At 45.5% G+C, this 19,801-nt stretch overlaps 2 protein-coding genes across 2 annotated transcripts in view; both read left to right on the top strand.

Moving 5' to 3' along the window:
- The first annotated feature begins 399 nt into the window (after positions 1-399).
- Positions 400-19,801, top strand: part of Lmpt (four and a half LIM domains protein limpet) — a 59,880-nt gene continuing 40,478 nt past the window's right edge. Inside the window, exons 1-3 of the mRNA XM_015188382.2 lie at positions 400-529; positions 2,188-2,404; positions 18,135-18,220. Coding sequence (XP_015043868.1) covers positions 2,324-2,404; positions 18,135-18,220 — 167 coding nt within the window. The 5' untranslated portion in view covers positions 400-529; positions 2,188-2,323. The remainder of the gene's footprint in view (positions 530-2,187; positions 2,405-18,134; positions 18,221-19,801) is intronic.
- Positions 12,635-14,836, top strand: LOC4812232 (uncharacterized). Its single transcript, XM_003736131.3, has one exon. The coding sequence runs from the start codon at positions 12,825-12,827 to the stop codon at positions 14,562-14,564; it is 1,740 nt and encodes a 579-aa protein (XP_003736179.2). The 5' UTR covers positions 12,635-12,824; the 3' UTR covers positions 14,565-14,836.

The following is a 19,801-nucleotide window of genomic DNA, read 5'->3' as shown; positions in this document are numbered from 1 at the left end:
CTGTTTAAATAGTGGGGGGTCGTTTTGTTTTTCATCGGTATATTTTAAAAATGGGGCGGTATATTTCGGTATATTTGTAAGGTCTGACGCTCATAATTCAACGAAAAAATGAGTCGTTATTTTGAATGGGCTATAAAAAGGGTATGGGCAACAGGCAAAAACGGCCAAAGCACATCGCAATTTCGTACGAACCGTCACCTAGCGTGTGAGGACAATATACCTTGAAGACTAAATCGGCAAGGTACATTTAGCAAATGGGGTAGATTTTACGTAGCGTGCGTTGCATTTTCCGGGCCGTGTTGCCTGTTGCCCACACCCACTACTTCGTTCCTCTATGTAGCAAATGTGTAGTTATCATGTAGTTCTGTGCGTAATTTCAGTGTAGACACTGAAGCGCGAAGTCGTTCACTAGCTTTGAATTCATTTTTGGACCTCTGAAGCGCGCGTCGTCGGCTGGGGTCTCTCCGTGCTTTCGTTTCTTTTTTGTGTTGTGTGTTGTTGATTTACTTTCGTTGGTTTTTAATTTAAAGTAAGCGCCTGCCCAAGCGGTACTCGGGGCTCTGGCTCTGCTCGACTCAAGACTCAAGTGGAGGTCGTGTGCCGAGAGCCTCCGGCCAGTTTCTAGTGTCTCCAGTGCTTAGGGTTTTACTGAAAACTACTAAAATTTCACGAAAAACCAACAATTGCTAGCCTAGCCTAGCCCTGTCTGCTGCCTGGCACACATCAAAATAAAACACTTGAGAGTGGCATTGCTGGGGTGCTTGCTTGCGCTGTTGGTTGTTGGTTGTTGGTGCTTCGTGGTGGTGCTGCTCTGTTGTCCATGCCCATGTCCCGTGTGCCTGGCCTGTGCCGCTCCAGAACTTGTTTCGTGGCCGGCCTAGAGTTTGGTTTTTTTGAGTTCTTGCATGCGCGCCGATAACACGTTTAACCGGTGTGCGTGTGTGCCGCCACTTGCATATGTGTGTGCGTGTGTGTGTCTGTGCTTAAGTGCATGTGTGTGTGTCTCCTTCAACAAACTGTTGCTGCTGCTGCTGCTGCCACTACTGATGACGTCGACGAAGGCCCTTCTGCGGCATGCTGCTGCAGGCCATAATTATTATGCTGCTGCCCTCCCAATTGAATTCCAATTAGAATTGCGATCTGTGAAGGTCGTCGTGCAGCAACACACACACACACACACACACACACACACACACACACGTACACCACACACAAGAGAGTTCCACCAAATTAATTGGCGGCATTTAGCCGGCCGGCTTGGGATTCGGCGGCTCTGCTTCGTTGCCTCTTTGGAGTCAGTCCGGGGGGGAGGTCAATCAACGTTGGAGAGCAACAGCAGTAGCAGCAGTGGCAGTGGCAGTGGCAGTGGCAGAGGGAGAAGCAGCAGCAGCAGAGCAAGAAGAACAAAATTGTTTGTCTGTCGTTCCGGTTGCCGTAATATTTGCCTATTTTGGGTCCCGGCTCTCACCTTTCGTGACGTTTGCTGCTAAAAATAACCAGTGAACACATTCCTTAACATATGATTCCGTTTCGTACTTTTGAACAATTTAAAAAAGTGTAACGGTAATGGTAGCAGAGCAGTGGCAACACCTACCCTACACCACATACGCTCTCATGGCCCACACACCAATACCAATGCAAAGCACTCTACCGGCAATTAATAAAAAAAAACAAAAGCAACAAAAAGTGGGAGAAAGACAAAAGCAGACCTCGGTGCACCGAAGCTTGTGAATACCCTTGCAAAATTGGTTTCTCTCTTAGAGCTATAGGGATATAGTTGTCCGATTTTAGTACGGTTCAAGAGGTGGATCTAGGATTTGCAATCTGCATCCATTAGCTCCAAGAGCAGACCAAGGAGAGACTCCTTAAGAACAAATCCCTCTATGGCAGCTAGGTAGAGGCTTCCCGTATACTTTATTGGATCGAAATATTTACTATTCCTTATCATAGCACCTCCACCTCCCCCCCCTGCAAGGGTATTTGCAAAACTCAAGTGAAGTATAAATCGAAAAACGTTCCACTCTAACGACATATTTCAATGGCTACGCAATGATTTGTTTATAGAAAGCAAAAACAAAAACAAGAAGAGAGTAACCAGAAATGGGAAAATATTCGCCAACTGATAAACATTTTTTTTCTTCTTTTTTTGTATGTGTTGTTATAAAAATAATATGTTCCGTTCCGCAGCACCGCAAAAGGCGATAAACAATAATCTAAGCCAAAAAGAAAGTGAAAAGTGAAAAGTGTGTAACCAAAAGCAATACGAAAGAAGTTTGTAATTAGATAAAAAAAACCACAAACAGAAGGAGGAAAATTGTTAAATATGACACCATCGCCGACCAAGGAGCTCGTGAGTGCCACACCGACAATTTCCCGACGTCCGCGTGAGGAATTCGCCGAGAAGGTGGGGTCACATACATATATACCATACCAAACATTCAAGGGAGGGAGGGATATACATAGTACAACCCGTCCAGAACTTCCTGTGTGTCTGTGTTTCCATTAATTGACCCCAAATTCCTGGCATATATGCCTTTCAAAAGCATATAAACATTTGCTGGTCTCCTTCCCTGCCCCGCTCTGTTCGGACTTTATAGATTTGTTCATTTGCTCTTTAAACCGTTGCCCGGTTGTTTTTGTGTTTGTTTGTTTTGTGCAATGCACAGTACAATAAAATATATGTACTCGATCCGTACACACAGCACACATCAATGTGCCGTCCAAATAAATATAGCTGTCGTCGCTCTTTTTTTTCCTTCGACTTCTGTCGCCCTCTCCCAACCTCTCACCTGCTGCTGGGCCTGCCTCCTCCACCTCACCTGGGTTTTCGTTTCGTTCTACATACATTATGATTTCCGTTACTGCATCACCTCATCCATTCTTGGCCCTGCCCTGCCTTTCCCTGCCATTCCCGCCACTCATTTCCGTCTAGAGTCTGGACTGTGCTTTGATTTTGGTTCAGTCCATCGCTTTTCTTAGCTCTGACTAATCGAATTTTGCTCTGACTACACGTAAGGTACCCCACTGATAAGATATCATTTGGATAGAGCCTAATAATCGCTGCTGTTCTATGAGTTCTTTGTGTTCTATCAGTTCTTCAGTCTATAGAGTTTATAAATGAAATACAGAGAGGGTAGAATTTGCGGAATTCATTAATGAAAATATAACCCAAATCAATTTATAGTCATTCTTTTGGGACAACTTCAGATTACCTCAGTGCATGTCCAAGCCACCGAAAAGTGCCGAAAACGAAATACATGTCGTGTGCAGAACGATGCTCGGACTCAAGACTCGTCGATAAGATTCATTTGAAATGCAAGCTGTAATTCCGCCAAGAATTTCCACATATGTATTCCCCATTGAAATTCCAGTCATTATCTTCTGATTTGCATTCTCATATCACGCTGACGTCACTTGAAGACACTTGAAATGCAAATAATTAAAAGAAACACTTGCAACAATAACAAAAGACAAACAAATTTTTGTTTAAATTCAAAGCCAGTGCCTTAATGAGAGGTCAATGTAGTACGCCCCTAGTACCCCCTACCCCCATCCACAGTACCCTGTGAGGAATCTCGGCAATCGAGAGATCTGTAAACTGGTATTAGAACTGTTGGCGAATGGCGAGTGAGAACATGATATATACACGGCCTAATAGATGTTGAACGGTTACAGCTACGGATTCAAATGCAAATTAGTTGAAATATTTTAGTTATTTATAGCCAAGATCTGGATCCAGACAAAAGCTGTCACCAGACAACGCCCCAGGAATGTGATACAGAGAGCGAGGGAGAGGGAGAGAGAGATGTCAAGCGTGGCTTCGAGGCCCCGAAAACCGAAACAAATTAAGAGACAACTCCACTCACAGCAATCAGTGGGGCTTTGGGTTTTTTTCTTTCCCTCTTTTTTTTGTCAATTGATTGATTCGCCACAGTCGGCAGCAAGTTTGCTTGTAGATCAATCAATTGGTTGCACATGCCGAGGTGTACCTGTGCGGGAGTTGTGGTACGAACATAATACATATATCGTGTATGTATACTTATGTCTGGGGCTGTCAACGATTGTCAGTCAAGCGTCTAATGCAGGCGAATTTAATGGCATTGACCATGAGGCTAATACGAAGCGGAGGAATAAAGTTTTGATACCCTTGCCAGGAGAGGGTACTACTAACTACTAACTTTATAGAGGAAATGTTTTTATAACCTCCATAATTTACTCAATGGAACCCCATACGTCCTGTCTAGTTTGGTTCATTATATCACTCATATATCTTGTTCCTTTTTTTTCCGTTTTATGTCCAGCATTGAAGGCCAATATCGTGGGTTTGGTGGCTTTTTGTGGCGTGCTAGGAGCTAATTTTGTAAATTCTGCATATGCTGTTTGCACATTAACAAAAAGAAAGACAAAAAAACACAGAAAATAGCTGAAAAGGGTCGAATTTTCGATACCCTAACCAGTTTGCAGTTTGATTCCTTTGGCAAGAGAAAAGATTTCCTCTGTGGTAGAGCTGCACTTTCACCGATTCCTATGATCATTTCTGAGTTACAGGGGTGTCCCTTTTCAAGTGTTTCCTGTGGCTGGCAGCGTCTATTGGACCCTTTCCCCAAAAAGGGTATTCCAAGTGAAAAAGAACGAAAATGAGAACAAAAATTGCCGCGCCACATAAAACGACATGCCGTGCGAAATCTGATGCAATCGATGAGATCATCCCACAGCAGAGCAGCCCGCCCCTCCACCAAAAGCAACAAGAATCTCGGAAGACCAAACCCGAAGCTCACACGAGCGTACTACAAGTCGTCCATAATTATACAAATAATAAGCCAAAGCCAACACCAAAGCCAAAGCCACACTCGAAGCCCAAGAGCCAAGAGCCAAGAGCCAACATAATCGTTTCATTAGCTTGAGGAAAAGTCTCCCTGATTCCCTGATCGTTCGATTCTAGAAATGAGACATCATCCATTCCATCTTTTAGAATTTCCAGCCATCCAGTTCTGAGTCATTTTGCGGCAGCCTCTTCTTGGTGCATCATCATCATGGCCCTCCATCCTTTTCTGCCTTTCGTTTCGCATTTGGACTTTCCATTTCTCAAAGTACACTTGAAGAAAAAGCCCGGCCCAACGTTTTTAATTAATTAATACATTTTTTGCGTGTTGTTTAAGTGCCTCCGCGAAGGTGGCAAAATTATAATTATAATGGATTTTTGCTTTTGATATTAATCTTTATGGCCCGCCCGTTTGGTTGATTTGTTTTCTGTGAATGTGCCTGTGCCTTTGGCTTCCTGCTTTTTGGTTGCTGTTGGATTAAAACTAGAACTGAGTCATCGAGTCGTCATTCCAGCCCCAAAGAGCATCTTTTTGTTGAATACCCTTTCAGAGGGTATTAAACGGCAAACAGGGAAGTGTTTGTAGGCCTGTCCCAACTTTCTCTTCTCAAAATTGGGATAGCAAAGTGCATCTACGAACTGCTGTAAAGGCGTTCATCCTTTTGCATTCTGCTGCTGCTTTTTTTGACACTGTGCAACCCGAGGCTGCAGCCAACAGTCCCCCCTTTGTGGCTTTTCAAACGCCATGCCATACCATTCCGTATACTATATGCCACAAGCAGATGGAGAGATGTGTGTGTGTGTGTGGTGTGTGGTGTGTGTATATAGGTGGCTGCTGCGGCTATGTATTTCCATTTGGAGAGGCTTATTTGCGTTTTAAACGCCTTGCACTTGCCACGAGGCTAAGTACGGCCTGCCGCTAACTGGTTGGCGACAATCGGCCATCCGTCGACTGGTTACTGGCCGACAGATACCTGACATCTCTCTGACAACTTTGTCAACTGTTTAATTGCATTATTAGTTTTCATTGCTACAGCCATTTGCTGGTAAATTGCCTCAGATGATTGCCCCCACCCGACCCAGACTCAATTGGAATTTCGGTTAACGATAATTCTTCAGGGGCCGGGTCTCCACCACCTCCACTGAGGGAAAGAAACCAACTAGCTCCCACTAGAAACGAGTTTGATGAATGGAAAGGTGCCTCGAAAGATGACAGGGACAAAAGAGAAATTTTGTTATTCAATCCAAGACAAGATTATGTAGAATGAAGATGCTATCACCGTTAAATGTGAGAATAATAACTGTATCTTTGCGCTGGACTTTCCTAAAAGTCTTAAGCGTTGATTGTCATAAGAAATATGACAGATGGGGAAGTCGAGGGGCAATCAATTCGAAGTCCTTCACGGCGAATGCCATACCTCTTCTGTAGGTCCTTAGACTACCTATGTATATATCTTCTTGTATAGATTGTTCTGGGTTTATGCCGATCTTTCAGTGGTTATGATATGGCTATGGAAATATAATTCCAAAAGATTCCTTTCAATTCTTTCACTTAAAAGTTCGATTTTTCCTTCTTTGCTCATTTTGAAATCAATTTGTTACCCTAATTCAAATCTTTTTGTTGTTGTTTTTTCCAGTGTCCCTTCATTTGGTGTTCATTTCGGGTCTTTTGGTGCGATTGTTGCGTGTGGTGTGCCTTTTGTTAGATATTTCCCAATGGGCGTGTTAGTTAGATACATAGATACGGCGAGTGGACGTTTGGCCGACCACGGATATCATCTTGCACACCTTTCCAAAAAGCCAAAGAGTAGCGGGTGGGCCGGGGGATGGGCCAGGGCAGGGCAGGGCAGGGCAGGGCCAGGTGGTGGCGGGGCCTGTCATATCACATGGCAGTGTTTGCGCAATGGAATGCCGGCACGCTATCGTTATGGGGAGGGTGTTTTGGGGGGGTGGTCTCATCATCGTCCACCTCCTCATTCTCCTTCTCCCTCTGTCCTCCGCCCTGTGCCTTCCGCCCTCTGCTTTTGCTCCTTTTCCATTTCCCCCGTTCTTTGTCATTTTTGGGCCCCCCCGGAGGCGTGTCATACATTTATTCCTGTTATTATTAAATTAATTGATTTTGACTTTAATACGTTTATTTTGGAACAGCTGGCGAAATGCTATTAAAGCAAAAGTTTACGCTCGGATCGTTTTGCCTATTATTAGACACGTTTTTTTTTTTTGGGTCTTCAACAGCAAAATTCTCCATTCGAAACATAAATTTGTTTGCTTTAACTACGAGCGTTTTATTCATACTTTTTTCTGTGTGATCTTTCAGCTTTTATTTTATTTTTTTGTTGCTTTTTGTCTTTTTGGGACGACTTTGAACCCGCGTAACCTCAATTTGTATCCAAATGTATTTAGCATATATTCGCTGGTTGTTGTTTAGCCTTAGTTTTGGCCAATCATTTACGCCAGTCGAACATTTCACACCCAGCGAAAAGCCAGTTTTGAAGGTGGTTCAACGGGCAAGCCAACGGTAAGCTCTGCTTCTTGTAAGCTTTCTGACGTCACAGCGGCGCCAGTGCAAGCAGTGCAGGAGAGCAGAGAGAGGAAGCTCGAACCAGTGCAGGGTCCGAAGAGCGCAAGCAGAGATCACAGAAACTGGAGATCTGCTTGAAGCCGCTGTTTAAAAGTTCCAGAATAAACTATGTATGATGGCTAGAGATTATATTTCTGCAATTAATAATGCAGACAAAATCCAGCGTCCATCTCTCTTCCCTTCCACCCGCACTAGGCGGCGGGCAAGCCCCTCTGCTGCCTCTGCTGCCTCACCTTCTCTCCTTCCATGCGGCCGCCCATATGGGCTTTTGGCCTTTCTCCCAAAAAATTGCAAATAAAACAGTCATGAGGGCAGTCCCCTTCGCACCATTCCACCCCGCGGGCAGAGAGTTTTCTGTTTTTGCAAAAACCCCGCGTCATGCGTGCCTCCTCCCACTTGGCACCTATTTATGTACGGCTGTACATATGTTTTGTTTGCCTACAGTTGGGGTCGAAATAGCATAGCCATCTAGCTGAAGACTGCACGCAGCTTGTGGTGTGGCTTATTATTGCTGGGCTATAATTGTGGCCGCTGCTGTGTTGGCTCTCAAGCCCCATTTATGTTTTGTTTGTGTGAATATCATGGGGTATCGCATGTAAGTACGAATATTGGATGGACCATGTACTCTTCTCCCCCTCCTCCCTCCTCTCTCTTTCTGATGGTCTATTTCTCTTCCCCTTCATCTGTTGGATGGCTGCTGCTGCTGCTGTTTGGGATTCGCGGTCGATCTGTGCATTGCCTGCCTGCCGCCGGCAACCGGTCACGTTTACTGTTGTTGCTCTCTCACACACACACACACTCGCTTAAATGGTAGGCCAGCACAGCACCACACCAGCTGTGTGTGTGTGTGTGTGCTCTTTATAACTGTAAAAACATGCTCGCCCACTTCCTTTCGAGCCGGCCGGAGCGGCGCGCACACGTTGGAACGCATTGTCCAGGCGTCGTCGTCCCCCGCTCTCCCTCCCCCTCGCCCCTCTCTTTCTATCCCGCCAACTTCTTTGCTCTTGCCCCCCCCACTCTTCAGCCATCTCGGGCTGCCCCTCTTAACCAATTTCCTTCACACATCCCTATCGCCCCCTCCATCATCCCCATCAGAGTGCGTTTGAGTGTTTGTGTTAATTATACTCTAACCGAGAGAACTATGGCCTTAGCGGGAAGGTTAGACACAGCCCAGATGAAACAGATCACGCAAGAAATATGCCAGAAGACATAAAGTACCCCCCCGTGGAGGCGACAGATCTGTTAGGGTATCGAAATCCGTGTCTCCATCGGGTGGAATTTCTTTCACCGTTCCGTTCGTTAATTGTGGCAAATGTGCACAATTTAAAGACTCCCCGAAATGGCATTCGCGGTATAAAATATCCAATTCCCATATCAGATATATGTACGACTTAAACAATTTTTCAATTTCAACACCCACCCATAATTTTGGCTTATTTTGTGGCTTTTACTTTGCCAATGTTTGTTGCCGTTGCCGTTGCTGTTGTCGTTGGCATTGGGGCGCCCCCCCCCCCCCCCCCCCCCCCCCCCCCCCCCCTCCCCCCAGAGTGCCCCCGCAAACAGATGTCATTGTGTGCGCCCCGCCCCGTCTGTCTGGTATCTGCGTATGCGTGCTTGTGCATGACTTAATAGCGGATAAATGTTATATGGCGGGTCATATAAACACATTCATACTCGCAAGTACACACATTCATAGAGTACGACTATGTTTATTTGATACTTTGCACACAATGCACTGGCCATTGGCCATTGGCCATCCAAGCACCGAACCGCCCGACCTTCATTCATAATTGGATGTCATTCAAATATTGCTACACTTGGTGGATGGTATAGGAACCCCCCAAAGAACTGTCGATAGGCGATGTTGCATCATAGCTGAAGTATTTCGCTTGGGCTGGGCTTGTACTTTAGGGTTCAATAAAGTTCGACCATCAAGCAAATAATATTCCCCAAAAATAACACGGAAGAAGCAATCCAAATACTTCTCTTTTTTATGGCTTTTATGGAAAATTTGCAGGCCAATAAATAGAGCAGAATAGTATATCATTATTCATGAAACTAAACCATAGATTTATTGTACTTCTCCACTACTTTATGTTGTGCAGATGTTTCGCCTGCAAATGATTTATTCTGCAGTCGATCCATAAGGGAATTGTTTGAATATTTGAAATTTATTATTACTCAGGAACCTGCCTCAACCAACACCAAACATTAAAGTATATGTATATGTATGTACGATTCCTTTGAAGTGGAGCAAAGAGAAGAGAAGAGAAGAGAAGACTTTGTGCAGAACACTAAATAAGTATATTGTATACCGGGCGAACCATATCCGTCGAATGATTAATTCATGGTCTTTCTCGGGACGTCTGCGGGACTATGCAACGGGTTGTATGAGTAATATTTGATACGAATCGTGTATTCATGGAGATTCCGCTTCGTTTCATCGCAAAAATAAACACATAACTGCTCCAATTTGTTAGTTATACATATTTTATTAATCTTTTCACAATAAACATTTGGGCGCAGCAATATTTCTCTGGGCGCAGCCACACGACTGTGTGTGGCATGCGGCATGTGGTAAGCTCTTCTCCCTTCCTTTTTGGCGCCCGCCTGCAGATGCGGTTGGGGCAAAAGTGTTTCTGCTGCCTCATGCTTCTGCGAATGGCGTGAACTTTCCTCCTTTCCTCCTGTCCACCACTCCAGCTCCTCCCCCCTTGCCTTTTTGCCCCACACTGGGATGATTTTCTTTCGTTCTTTCTCGCCCTCCCGCTGTGATTTCAGATTGCCCCACCAGCAGGTCCACAGACCAGAATGGTATGTATTTTCCAGCCAAAAGCATTTGGCTCCCAGGAATCTGATTATTTCTTTATACTCAAGTATTTAACACTTCAAATAAACACTTTTGGAATACCATTTGTGAGAAATATTCACCTGCAAATTGAGGACATGCTAAACAGTTTCAGTTCTTTGATAATTCATATAGTTGTTAATTAATAAATTATAGATTTAAGCAATCATCAAAGCAAACCCCCCGGCGTATACGTTATATTCAGCTGAAACATTAAGTATACGCGGAGGTGTTGACATTTCTGAAGATGGAGCATTGCCTTTTGGTTTGTTATGCAGTTTGATGCAAGAATAACAAAAAGGGAGATGCGATATGCAAATACAAAAAGACAGGAGTAGATCTTTTAACGAAGATACTTTTGTAATCGATGCTGGAATACATAAACAATGTAAGGAATTTTTATTCAAAACATTGTAGGCTTTTTCAAGCAGACACAAGCTTTAGAAAAACATTGTTTGCCAAAAATGTGCAGATCAAGTGCAAAATAAACCATTGTTGAAGGATTTTAGAAAAGCTCAAACTTGAAATATGCTCTCCAGGCTAAATAGCAGCCAATCGTGCTAATGTCATGAGTCTTCTCATTAAGAGCATCTGATTTCTTTTTGGTCACCAACTATTTCGAGTTTTAAGATTTTAAGATAACTGATCCCGAAATTGATCCTCCATCTATACCAAAAAAAGATTCTTTCGATTAGAGAAAGACAGATGATCTTCGGGGAAAAAAAACGATCAATAAAATGTAAAACTATTTTGCTACATTTACGTTTCTACCTACATCCCAACTACATGACTCAGTGGCGACACCTACATGGCAATTCTACTTGCACTTTACATGAATTTTACACAAATTATACACAAGTTAACGATCACAAGATAGAGAGAGAGAGAGAGAAAATAGAAAAGAGCGAAAAGATCATTGTTTGTCGTGTGTGCTCGGTGCTCGGTGCTCGTGTGTGTGTTACAGTCGCGGTCTCTGCCATTGGAAAAGCAGAAAACTTAAATTCAAATTAAAGAAGGATTAAAAAAAGTGAATTTCCCAACGATTTATGGCCCAACGGGGAATCGGGGACGGGAATGCAGATGCTAGTGTGCAATGTGTGGCTCTCCGTTTTGAGTGCATGTTTAAGCCTGTTTGGACCCGCACAGACGGACAGTCACATCCCAATGGAGTGCTTAAAATATGCATGTTTAAGCCCTGTTCGCGCGGTACAGTCATCTCCATTAAGTGCTTAAAATATGCATGCTTTAATTGGAGAGGCGACACTTGAATTTCACAGATGCTTCGGACACACAGATACAATCTAATGACTGGCATAAAGCGCTTGTCAGCAGCGGAGGTGGCGGAATCGGAAGCGAAACAAATCAAAATTGCCACCAAATTATCGATCAAAAAAAAAAAACCCACATCGGCCAGCGCACACGAAACTCAATCCCCAATCACTCATTAGAGCAACACAAAGAGGCGTCTGTCTGGTGGTCGATTTAGTTGATAGAATGCTCGTGAGCCCCCCCACCGTGTGGGGCACTTCGAACAAAGCCTCGCATTGCCCGGCAAACACCTGAATTCTGGTGCCCGATACGACACCCGGTAGCCGCATAGCACGGGGCATATAAGGCACCTGTCTGTAACTTGCAACAGGAAGAGGAATACCCCAATTCGAGTATTCCTTATAAGCAATGTTTGATTGATACTTGAATGCAAATGGCAGCTACCCGAAATGAAAGACTTCCTTAAGCAAAGAAGCCCATATAAGTGGAGCCAAATTTATTTGGATGGTTGTTGAGGATTATAAGAAGCAAGAACTTCCTACTTTCATATAACGAAAGATCTAACATCGCCATTAGCTATCGTTAAAAGTAAAAAGATGACTCTTTGCCTCCCTCCCAGGGCTGGGTATCGAATAATCGAATCACTCCTATCACCACCCGCAAGTTCTATTCAATATTTGACTATTGTTTCTGGCTGTAAGCGCTAATGCGTTAAATGAGACACTTGATGTCCGCGATAGGTCTCGATAGCTAATTAGAGCGATTTGTGGTTTGGCATAAATTACGAAAGAAGCGTTTGCCTTGCCACAACTCTTGCCTTAAATGTACATAATATCTATCTATATGTATGCGTGTACAGGTGTGTGGAGCACCCACGCAGTCAGCCATAATCTCTCAGAGCCCGGTTCAAGCGTATGGAACACGATGATGAGGCTCATACATACGACGCCAAATTGGTCAAAACAAACGCAAACTAAACGCAACGAACAAACAAAGAGACAGAGACAGAGAGAGAGAGACAGAGAGAGAGACACAGAGACAGAGAGAGAGAGAGAGCGATCTACCGCTCTTTCAGAGTATGACAGAAATTCTAGTGATCCGCATAACAACTGAAGTTTTGGCGCTCACTTGCTCGACGGCAGTCGAAAGCGTCGGTTCGGTTTTTCATTGCTGCTCCGCGATCGGGCAGATATTCCCCCCCGCTCCCCCCGCCCCGTCCTCAAGCAGGGGTTAAGCTTGATCCAAAGGTTAATTTGGCGAGAGAGAGATCAGAGACGAAGATCAGGGATCAGGATCAGTCAGCTATGTCGTTTTTCCGCAACATACGCTCCTCGCTGTCGTCATCGTCACGGGCCAAGAGTTCCTCCTCCCGCGACACGACGCCAGTGCGCACCTCCGGCTCCCGTCCGGCCAGTGTGGTGAGCGTGGGCAGGGCCTCCTCGAGTCGTCGCGATTCGACGACCAGCTCCACACTGCAGCGCGGGGACACCTTCATACTGCCCGGATCCGACGAGGAGGCCAACACGCACTCGAACAGCTCCACCCTGGAGAAGAAGTCGAAGAAATCGAAGGTCTTCGGAAAGTTCAGCACCTTCACGAAGCGAAAAAAGACGCCCGCCAGCGCGCCCGCGGAGGAGGAGGTGGCCAGCTACGAGCATCATCCGAGCGACACGGCCACCAACACGTACTACAAGTGGCGCAGCGACGGCGGAGATCGGCTGCAGGACTACGACGCGCAGTCGGATCCGTTCAACTTCCTGTACGAACAGCACTCCAACCTGAGGAACCTGCAGTCTGGCTCAGCCGGGGACTCCCCCGTGCATCGGCAGGCCAGCATCGGGTCCAACTCCAGCGGCAGCTTCGACTCCTCCACGTACCGCAAGAGCAAGACGCCCACGCATCTGCGCGAGCAGCTGGAGCAGCTGAAGACCCACTCCAATGACGATCTGCTCGAGGACCAGCAGCGGGAGGAGGACGAGCGGGAGAAGTACAAGACGGTGACGTTGAACAGCTTCAGGAAATCGTTCCGCGAGCGCCTGCTCCAGCAGCAGAAGGAGGCGCCGCACAATCCCGCCTGGTTCGTGGAGGTGCCGCCGCCGCCCACCCCAGATCCCCTCAAGACGAGCGGCAGCCGCTGGGAGTCCAAGGAGAACCGTCCGGACTTCCTTGTCTTCGAGAACGACAACTACCGGCCGCAGTCGCGCTCCCCGCTCCGGGATCGCCCCTCCCGCTCTGCCACCCGATCGCCAGTGAAACGGAACGAGACCTTCCGCGTGGTGCAGCCCTCCCTGCGGCACATGTCGCCATCGCCATCGCCATCGCCTGCTCCCTCCATACGGATCGAGATCAAGAACTCCATTTCGCCCCATTCCCCGGGAAGATTCGTGCCCGTGGGCGTGGCCAAGCCCATGCCCACAACGGAGTACTATGCGCAGCGGCTGCTGGCCAGCAATCCGAGCAGGCTGGGACCTCCCTCAACTGCGAGAACCGCCAGTCCCAGTGCCTCTCAGCGGTGGTACCGCCCGCAGAGCTCTCCCACACGAATCCAGCCCACGAGGATGAGTGTGGACCCCCAGCAGAGCTCTCGGCTGAGCGTGAACCAGCAGCAGTCCTCGCGGATGAGCGTGGGCCATCAGCAGGCCTCGCAGCAGAGGGGTGGCAGGACCCTGGTGCACATCGGCAGTGACCAGAGCAGGTCCCTGTCCTCCGCCAATCCAATGCCCGCTCGAGGCAGGGCACCCACGAGGGTGCAGCTGTACGGCAGCAAGCCCCAGAGCCGACAGCAGCATCAGCAGCAGCAGCAGCCATCGTCGACGTACTTTGGAGGCCACTACAATGCACCTGCCACCCCCACCCACACCAGCAGCAGCGCCAACAGTGCCCCACTGAAGCAGCGGGGATCCTCCAGCGGCCTGGGTGGGGCAACGGTCTACGGCGGGGGCGTTCCCACCGTTTATTTGGGGCGTCGCGAACAGCCAATGACACGTGCCGCCGCCGTGCCCACACGACGCAATCGATCGCCCATCAAAATGCCCTGGCGATAGAGAGAGACAGAGACAGAGAGAGAGAGAGAGGGAGAGAGAGAGCTCGCGAAGTTCTTTCCGAAGAAAGACACCCAAGAGTGAGACCCAAGAGGTCTTGCGTCATGAGCGGGCACTGGACTTCGATCGTTAATGATTTATTATGTATCCATCGAATACAGCCTCTCCAGTCTCGGTATCTATCGGATGTGTGTTGTGAATTTCGCTACGTAAAATTATTTTTTAAGTAAAGATCAATAATACGTAAATAAATATACGAAAATTTGTCTACTCAATTGAATATTTTTGTTAAGTGGCCCCAAGGTGGGGATATTTTTTTTTTGTGGAACCAGCGAACCCCGAAAATTACCGTTAAAAATAAAAATACAAGTACAATATGTCCCGTAGTGTTGTTGGTATAATTGTCAGCAAAAGAAAGCTTTGTGTGTGCTCTAAAAAAAAAAGAAAAAAAAAGAATTTTAGTGCCTTGCCACAGATACATATGTACATGGTTATTGCCTGTCTGTCGGTCTGTCTGTCGTCTGTCTTTCTGTATGACTAACTGTGCATGAAAATGAGCCGAATGTTACGTGACAGGGGCATTAAATATGGTCATCCCGAGTGAGGGGGATTTCTAGTTAGAAAGCAGCTGATGGGGTTCTGGCCGTATTTGGTTTTGAAAAATATATATGTATATATACATATATATAAAGTTGTGGCAAATGATGATGTCAACAGCTAAATACAATAGTTGTTGTCATTGGAGATGATGCACGAGAGTAAAAGGAGCCTTTCTATGCGCTTCTCAAAGAGTTGAGCCCTGGCGCCACCTGTCGTGGAACTTTGCAGAGACTTCTTGCTCTCTCTTTCTCTCTTTCTGTGTGTCCTAATTAGTAGATCACTTCACTTTCTAAACTGGCCCCAGCCACAACCAGGCCAAGACTGTCGCCTGTGTTCGGGGCGACTCTTGAGAGAGACTTCTTTAGTCACTCCACTGCCAGCCACTAAACTTGGTCGTTGCAACTGTGGCAGCCACTAAGTAGTCTCTCCATACACTACGCACGATCTTGAACCACATTCAGCAGCCATTAGCTGGATCTTAAGTAGAGTGTGAAAAATACTTGCCAGTTTTCTGCAATGTGAGCTAATACGCTCCGCCGTAACCTTGCCCATACGGCTGGCTGGCTGGCTGGCTGGGAGGGGGGAGGGGCAGATCTTTGCGTGGGGGTCTAAAAAAACAGGTTAACTTTTGAATCATCATCGGGCATCGGGCATCGGGCTTAATCGTGATCATTAGGCAGTGTAGTGCCCCCTGCCCTGCCCTGCCCTGCCCTGCCGTGAAACTCCACTCTTGGGCCTGGCTCTCTGTGAATTTCACGTTAATTTGTGTCGGTACTTTGTGCCCGTTTGTGTGTAGTTTTTTGGGGGATTTCTGTTTTGCAATAAACAAACACTTACTGTTCTGTGTCGCGGATTGCTTTGGCTTTGGCTTTGCTTCGGCTTGGGCTCTGGGTACACACTCGCACAAATGTTTATACAAGTTCCAGTCTGGTCTGGGGTTGATGTTGATGTTGATATACACAACGCATAGATAGATTCATTTCCAAGTAAACCAAAGACCGGTTTTCTGCGTTTGACAACGACGACGACCTACGGATTTCTATACCCTGTACGTGGTGGGGTATATTTTTTTTGGAAGCTATTTCAAAGCACATCCAGTGTAACATTTACATCCATAATTGTGTGCATGCTTCAAAATAGTTCAGTAGAATTACGAATATTTCTAGATATATTTATAATACTTCAATTATCATAGACAATCCATCTCAATATCCCTATAAAGATTCCATTCTGGCAGCCTATTTGTGTTTCAGTCGGATTGGATTCGTGATGCCATTCCTAAGCGAATATTATTCGAGTTATTCCATATTAATCAATGAAATATAATTCAAGAAAAGTGTCTACATAAAGTCATTCCTTTTCTGAATGTAAGACTTTAAAGGATGATAGTAATTCCTTAAGAGATTCTTTCGAGATTGGATCAGGAAAATTCCATCTGTAAATCGTCTTTTATCCCCTTAACACTTTAAAGGGTATTTGTCATTTGTTCCGCTGGATTTTCGAGTGCAGACAGTCGGGTGGCACATAGCGTCATAGCCTAGGAAAGTGTACGAGCTGTTGCCAAAGCGAACTTTGGCTCCAATTTATTTGGAGACTCTGATATTTTGCTAAAAAGCATTCTGTTTGGCTGTGCCAGAATTTGTAGCAGTGGGTGAACCCGTCGTATGAGTGGGCAGAAGGTGCTACACTTACAAGATATAAAGATACCAGATACAATACAAGAGCCCAGTGCCACAAAAGGCAATTGCAGCATAATGCTGCTGCTGCTGCTGCCGTTGTTGCTGGCTCATGTTTATTTATTCAGAGATTATTCAAAGATTATTCAGATTAAAAACGAAATTGGTTTACAGTCGATAAAAAGGCAACAGCAGTGACATCATGAGACTTTGTTTCGAGAGTTCGAAGGAGGAGAGAGAGACTGCGAGAGACTTCAAGATGAGAATCTCCCCTTTCTCCTGTCCGCCCCACACAAAGATCGAGTTGGACCCATTATAGATTTATTGACACTCTCATTTGTTTAATTGGGAGGACATTAATCTCCGCACTCGGGACGGGGGGGGGCCGAGGGGGCCTCGCCTAAGTGGAAATCAAACATTTGCCCAACTGCGGGGCCAAAGCTTGCAACTTAATGCCAACAATATCCTGGCCATGTCTGCTGTCCCCCATGGCACTGGAGGGGGGTGGAGGGGGGGGGGGACCATTATCTCTATGCCATTTTGGCCGCCTATGAACTGGGTCAGCATCGATTTTTGGAGCAGCGACGTGTCACAATTATCGTTCCCCCCTACCCTCCCAAACACACAAAAAAAAGGTCAAAGAAATGCAGTAAAAGGGTCGCACAGGATATCCTGAATATTAATGCCTCAACTGAAAACCGCCGGCTCTCGTTTTTGGCAACAGGAAAACAGTTTCTACTGCAGTCTTCCTGGCCACAAACAGAAAGACAAAGAGAAATGGAAGCATGCCAAGTGCAATCTCGCTGTGTGTGTTTGTTTGTTCTTCTGGTTTGTTTGTTGGGGTGTATTTTTGGAACAAGTGCAGCATCCACAGAAGCAGCGGCAGCGGCAGCTACTGCAAGTGCAACTGCAACATCTAGAGCAGCCAGAAAGCTTAACTTTTGGCATGTCGAAGCGTTTGCCGCTTGTTTGGCTCGCCAAATGCAATTTGCATCCCCCCACAACAGGGCTCCCCCCCAAACACTTTAGATATATATATGTATATGTATCTTTATCCATAGTTTTATTTGCGAAATTGTTTGGCGCAGTGGCCCGCAAATGAGCAGAGGGCACAATCGTAAATCTCTTGTCTTGTTTTCGGTTTTGCGAGCAAATTTAAAGCGTGGACTTGTAGGGAGTTCAGGAGGGAGTAGGGAATACTTCTCTGGAGAGACTCTTAGGCCATACCCATCTCATGCTACGCCGATTTCTTTCCTGTTGTTTCGCTTTAATAACTATGTCCATTTGTACCTTTCAGGGTGCCATTATCCGCGAGGTTGAGGATGGAGTGCGCTGTGAACAATGCAAATCAAATTGTCCTGGCTTTGCAGCACACGATTGGAGGTAAGCAATTTTCAGGAATTTAAATTAAATATACATAAAAAAACTTAGAAACTAAACAATAATAATTTATCCAATTTGTTTCATTTAAAATTCATTCAAAACTTTCAAATATATACATATACAGCAAATACCACTTGTGTAGCACAATATTCCACGACCGCACTGTAAAGCTTTCTTGCAGAAGCTTTTTTGCCGAAGGGTTCACACAGCGGCTACCAGATGGCGCCACATAAATGAAAAGAAACGACTGTTGGATATTCCGTTTGGAATGTAGTTTAATGCTGAAACAAGAGAGTTTTAAGAGCTAAGACGTTCGAAAAGAAAGTGGAATCGTCTTCTATAAATCCCCCCCCCCCCTTTCATTTGAAGCGCCCAAGCCAACATTAATTGCCCCAAATCTGTAGAAAGATTAAGATTTTGTATTTCATACCCAAATATTGTGAATAGTGTGTGGGATCAGAATTTCGTTTTCGCTGCGATCGATGGATAAATGTTGAGTCAGCAATGCCAAAAACAGATTGAACCTCTTTTAAAACAGCAAGGGGGGGGGGGGGGGGGGGGGGGAGCAGCAGCGGCCACAACAATTTTGTGGCCCATAAAAGCGGTAGAAAAATGACCAAAATGATGGGGCACGAGGCACTATCATCTACAATGGATCTGGAGGGCGATCTGCCTTCCCCCAGGGTCATATCGATGATGACAATGTTGCAACGTTTGCTGCACACAGAAAATTGTAATGGAAATTTTTCTGGCTGCATCGCCAATTTATTGCCCGGCCGTCATTAATTATCTTCATTATTTATTCATTGTTATGCTTGCACTTGAACTGCGTTGCGTTTCGTTGCTTTTCATTTTAGTAGCCAGAATTATGCAATTTTCCAAACGATTATGTGCTGCACTCTACCCCATGTATCCCTCTGCAAATGGGGGGCAGTTGCGATTCGGGAAATTGGCCAAACACTTAGCGATTGTGGCCAAAAACCATTTCAAATTACGCCATTAATCTGTGAACTGAATCGAATGTCCGACTGTCTGTTGTCTGGCTGTCGGGTGTCCGTTTGTCCGTACGGCTGTCAGTCCGCCTGTCCGCTTCTACGTCCGTCTGTCTTCTCCTTTGTCTAACTGTGGTTTTTTTTTGTGTGTGTTTTCTGCCTGATGCTGGCCGCATGCCAATTTCATTTGATGATTTACGGGGCGTATGCGTATTCTGATTCTGTGATACGCTGCTAGAAAAAAGGGCATTACAGAACTATTGAAAAGATTCGAGGTAAAAGTTCAGAAAAGAAAAGAACAAATAATCGAGACTCGAAACCGAAGATTAAAGACTATCGGCATCGAAATTGTTAGATAAAATATATATTTATATATCTATCTATATATTAGATTTATATATAACTTCTATAGGGTATTTTTATCTTCGTCTGCCCAGAATTAGTTGATTTTTTACACTTGTTTTTTTTGTGGATTTTGTTCGTCTATTTAATTTGTAATGTGTGTAGTTCGTGTTTTTGCATTTCTACGTGTCATTCGCTATAAATTACTAAAAGTTCTAGTTTTTTCTTGTGGGTCTTTTTCGTTTTT

This window comes from Drosophila pseudoobscura, chromosome X (genome assembly GCF_009870125.1).
Source record: "Drosophila pseudoobscura strain MV-25-SWS-2005 chromosome X, UCI_Dpse_MV25, whole genome shotgun sequence".
Lineage (NCBI taxonomy): Eukaryota > Metazoa > Arthropoda > Insecta > Diptera > Drosophilidae > Drosophila > Drosophila pseudoobscura.
The sequence above is the reverse complement of the archived record's forward strand: the minus strand, read 5'-3'. Positions and strand labels throughout refer to the sequence as shown.

Excerpts from the sequence above, each read along its gene's own strand:
- LOC4812232 (XM_003736131.3), top strand. The coding sequence starts at position 12,825 with ATGTCGTTTTTCCGCAACATACGCTCCTCGCTGTCGTCATCGTCACGG.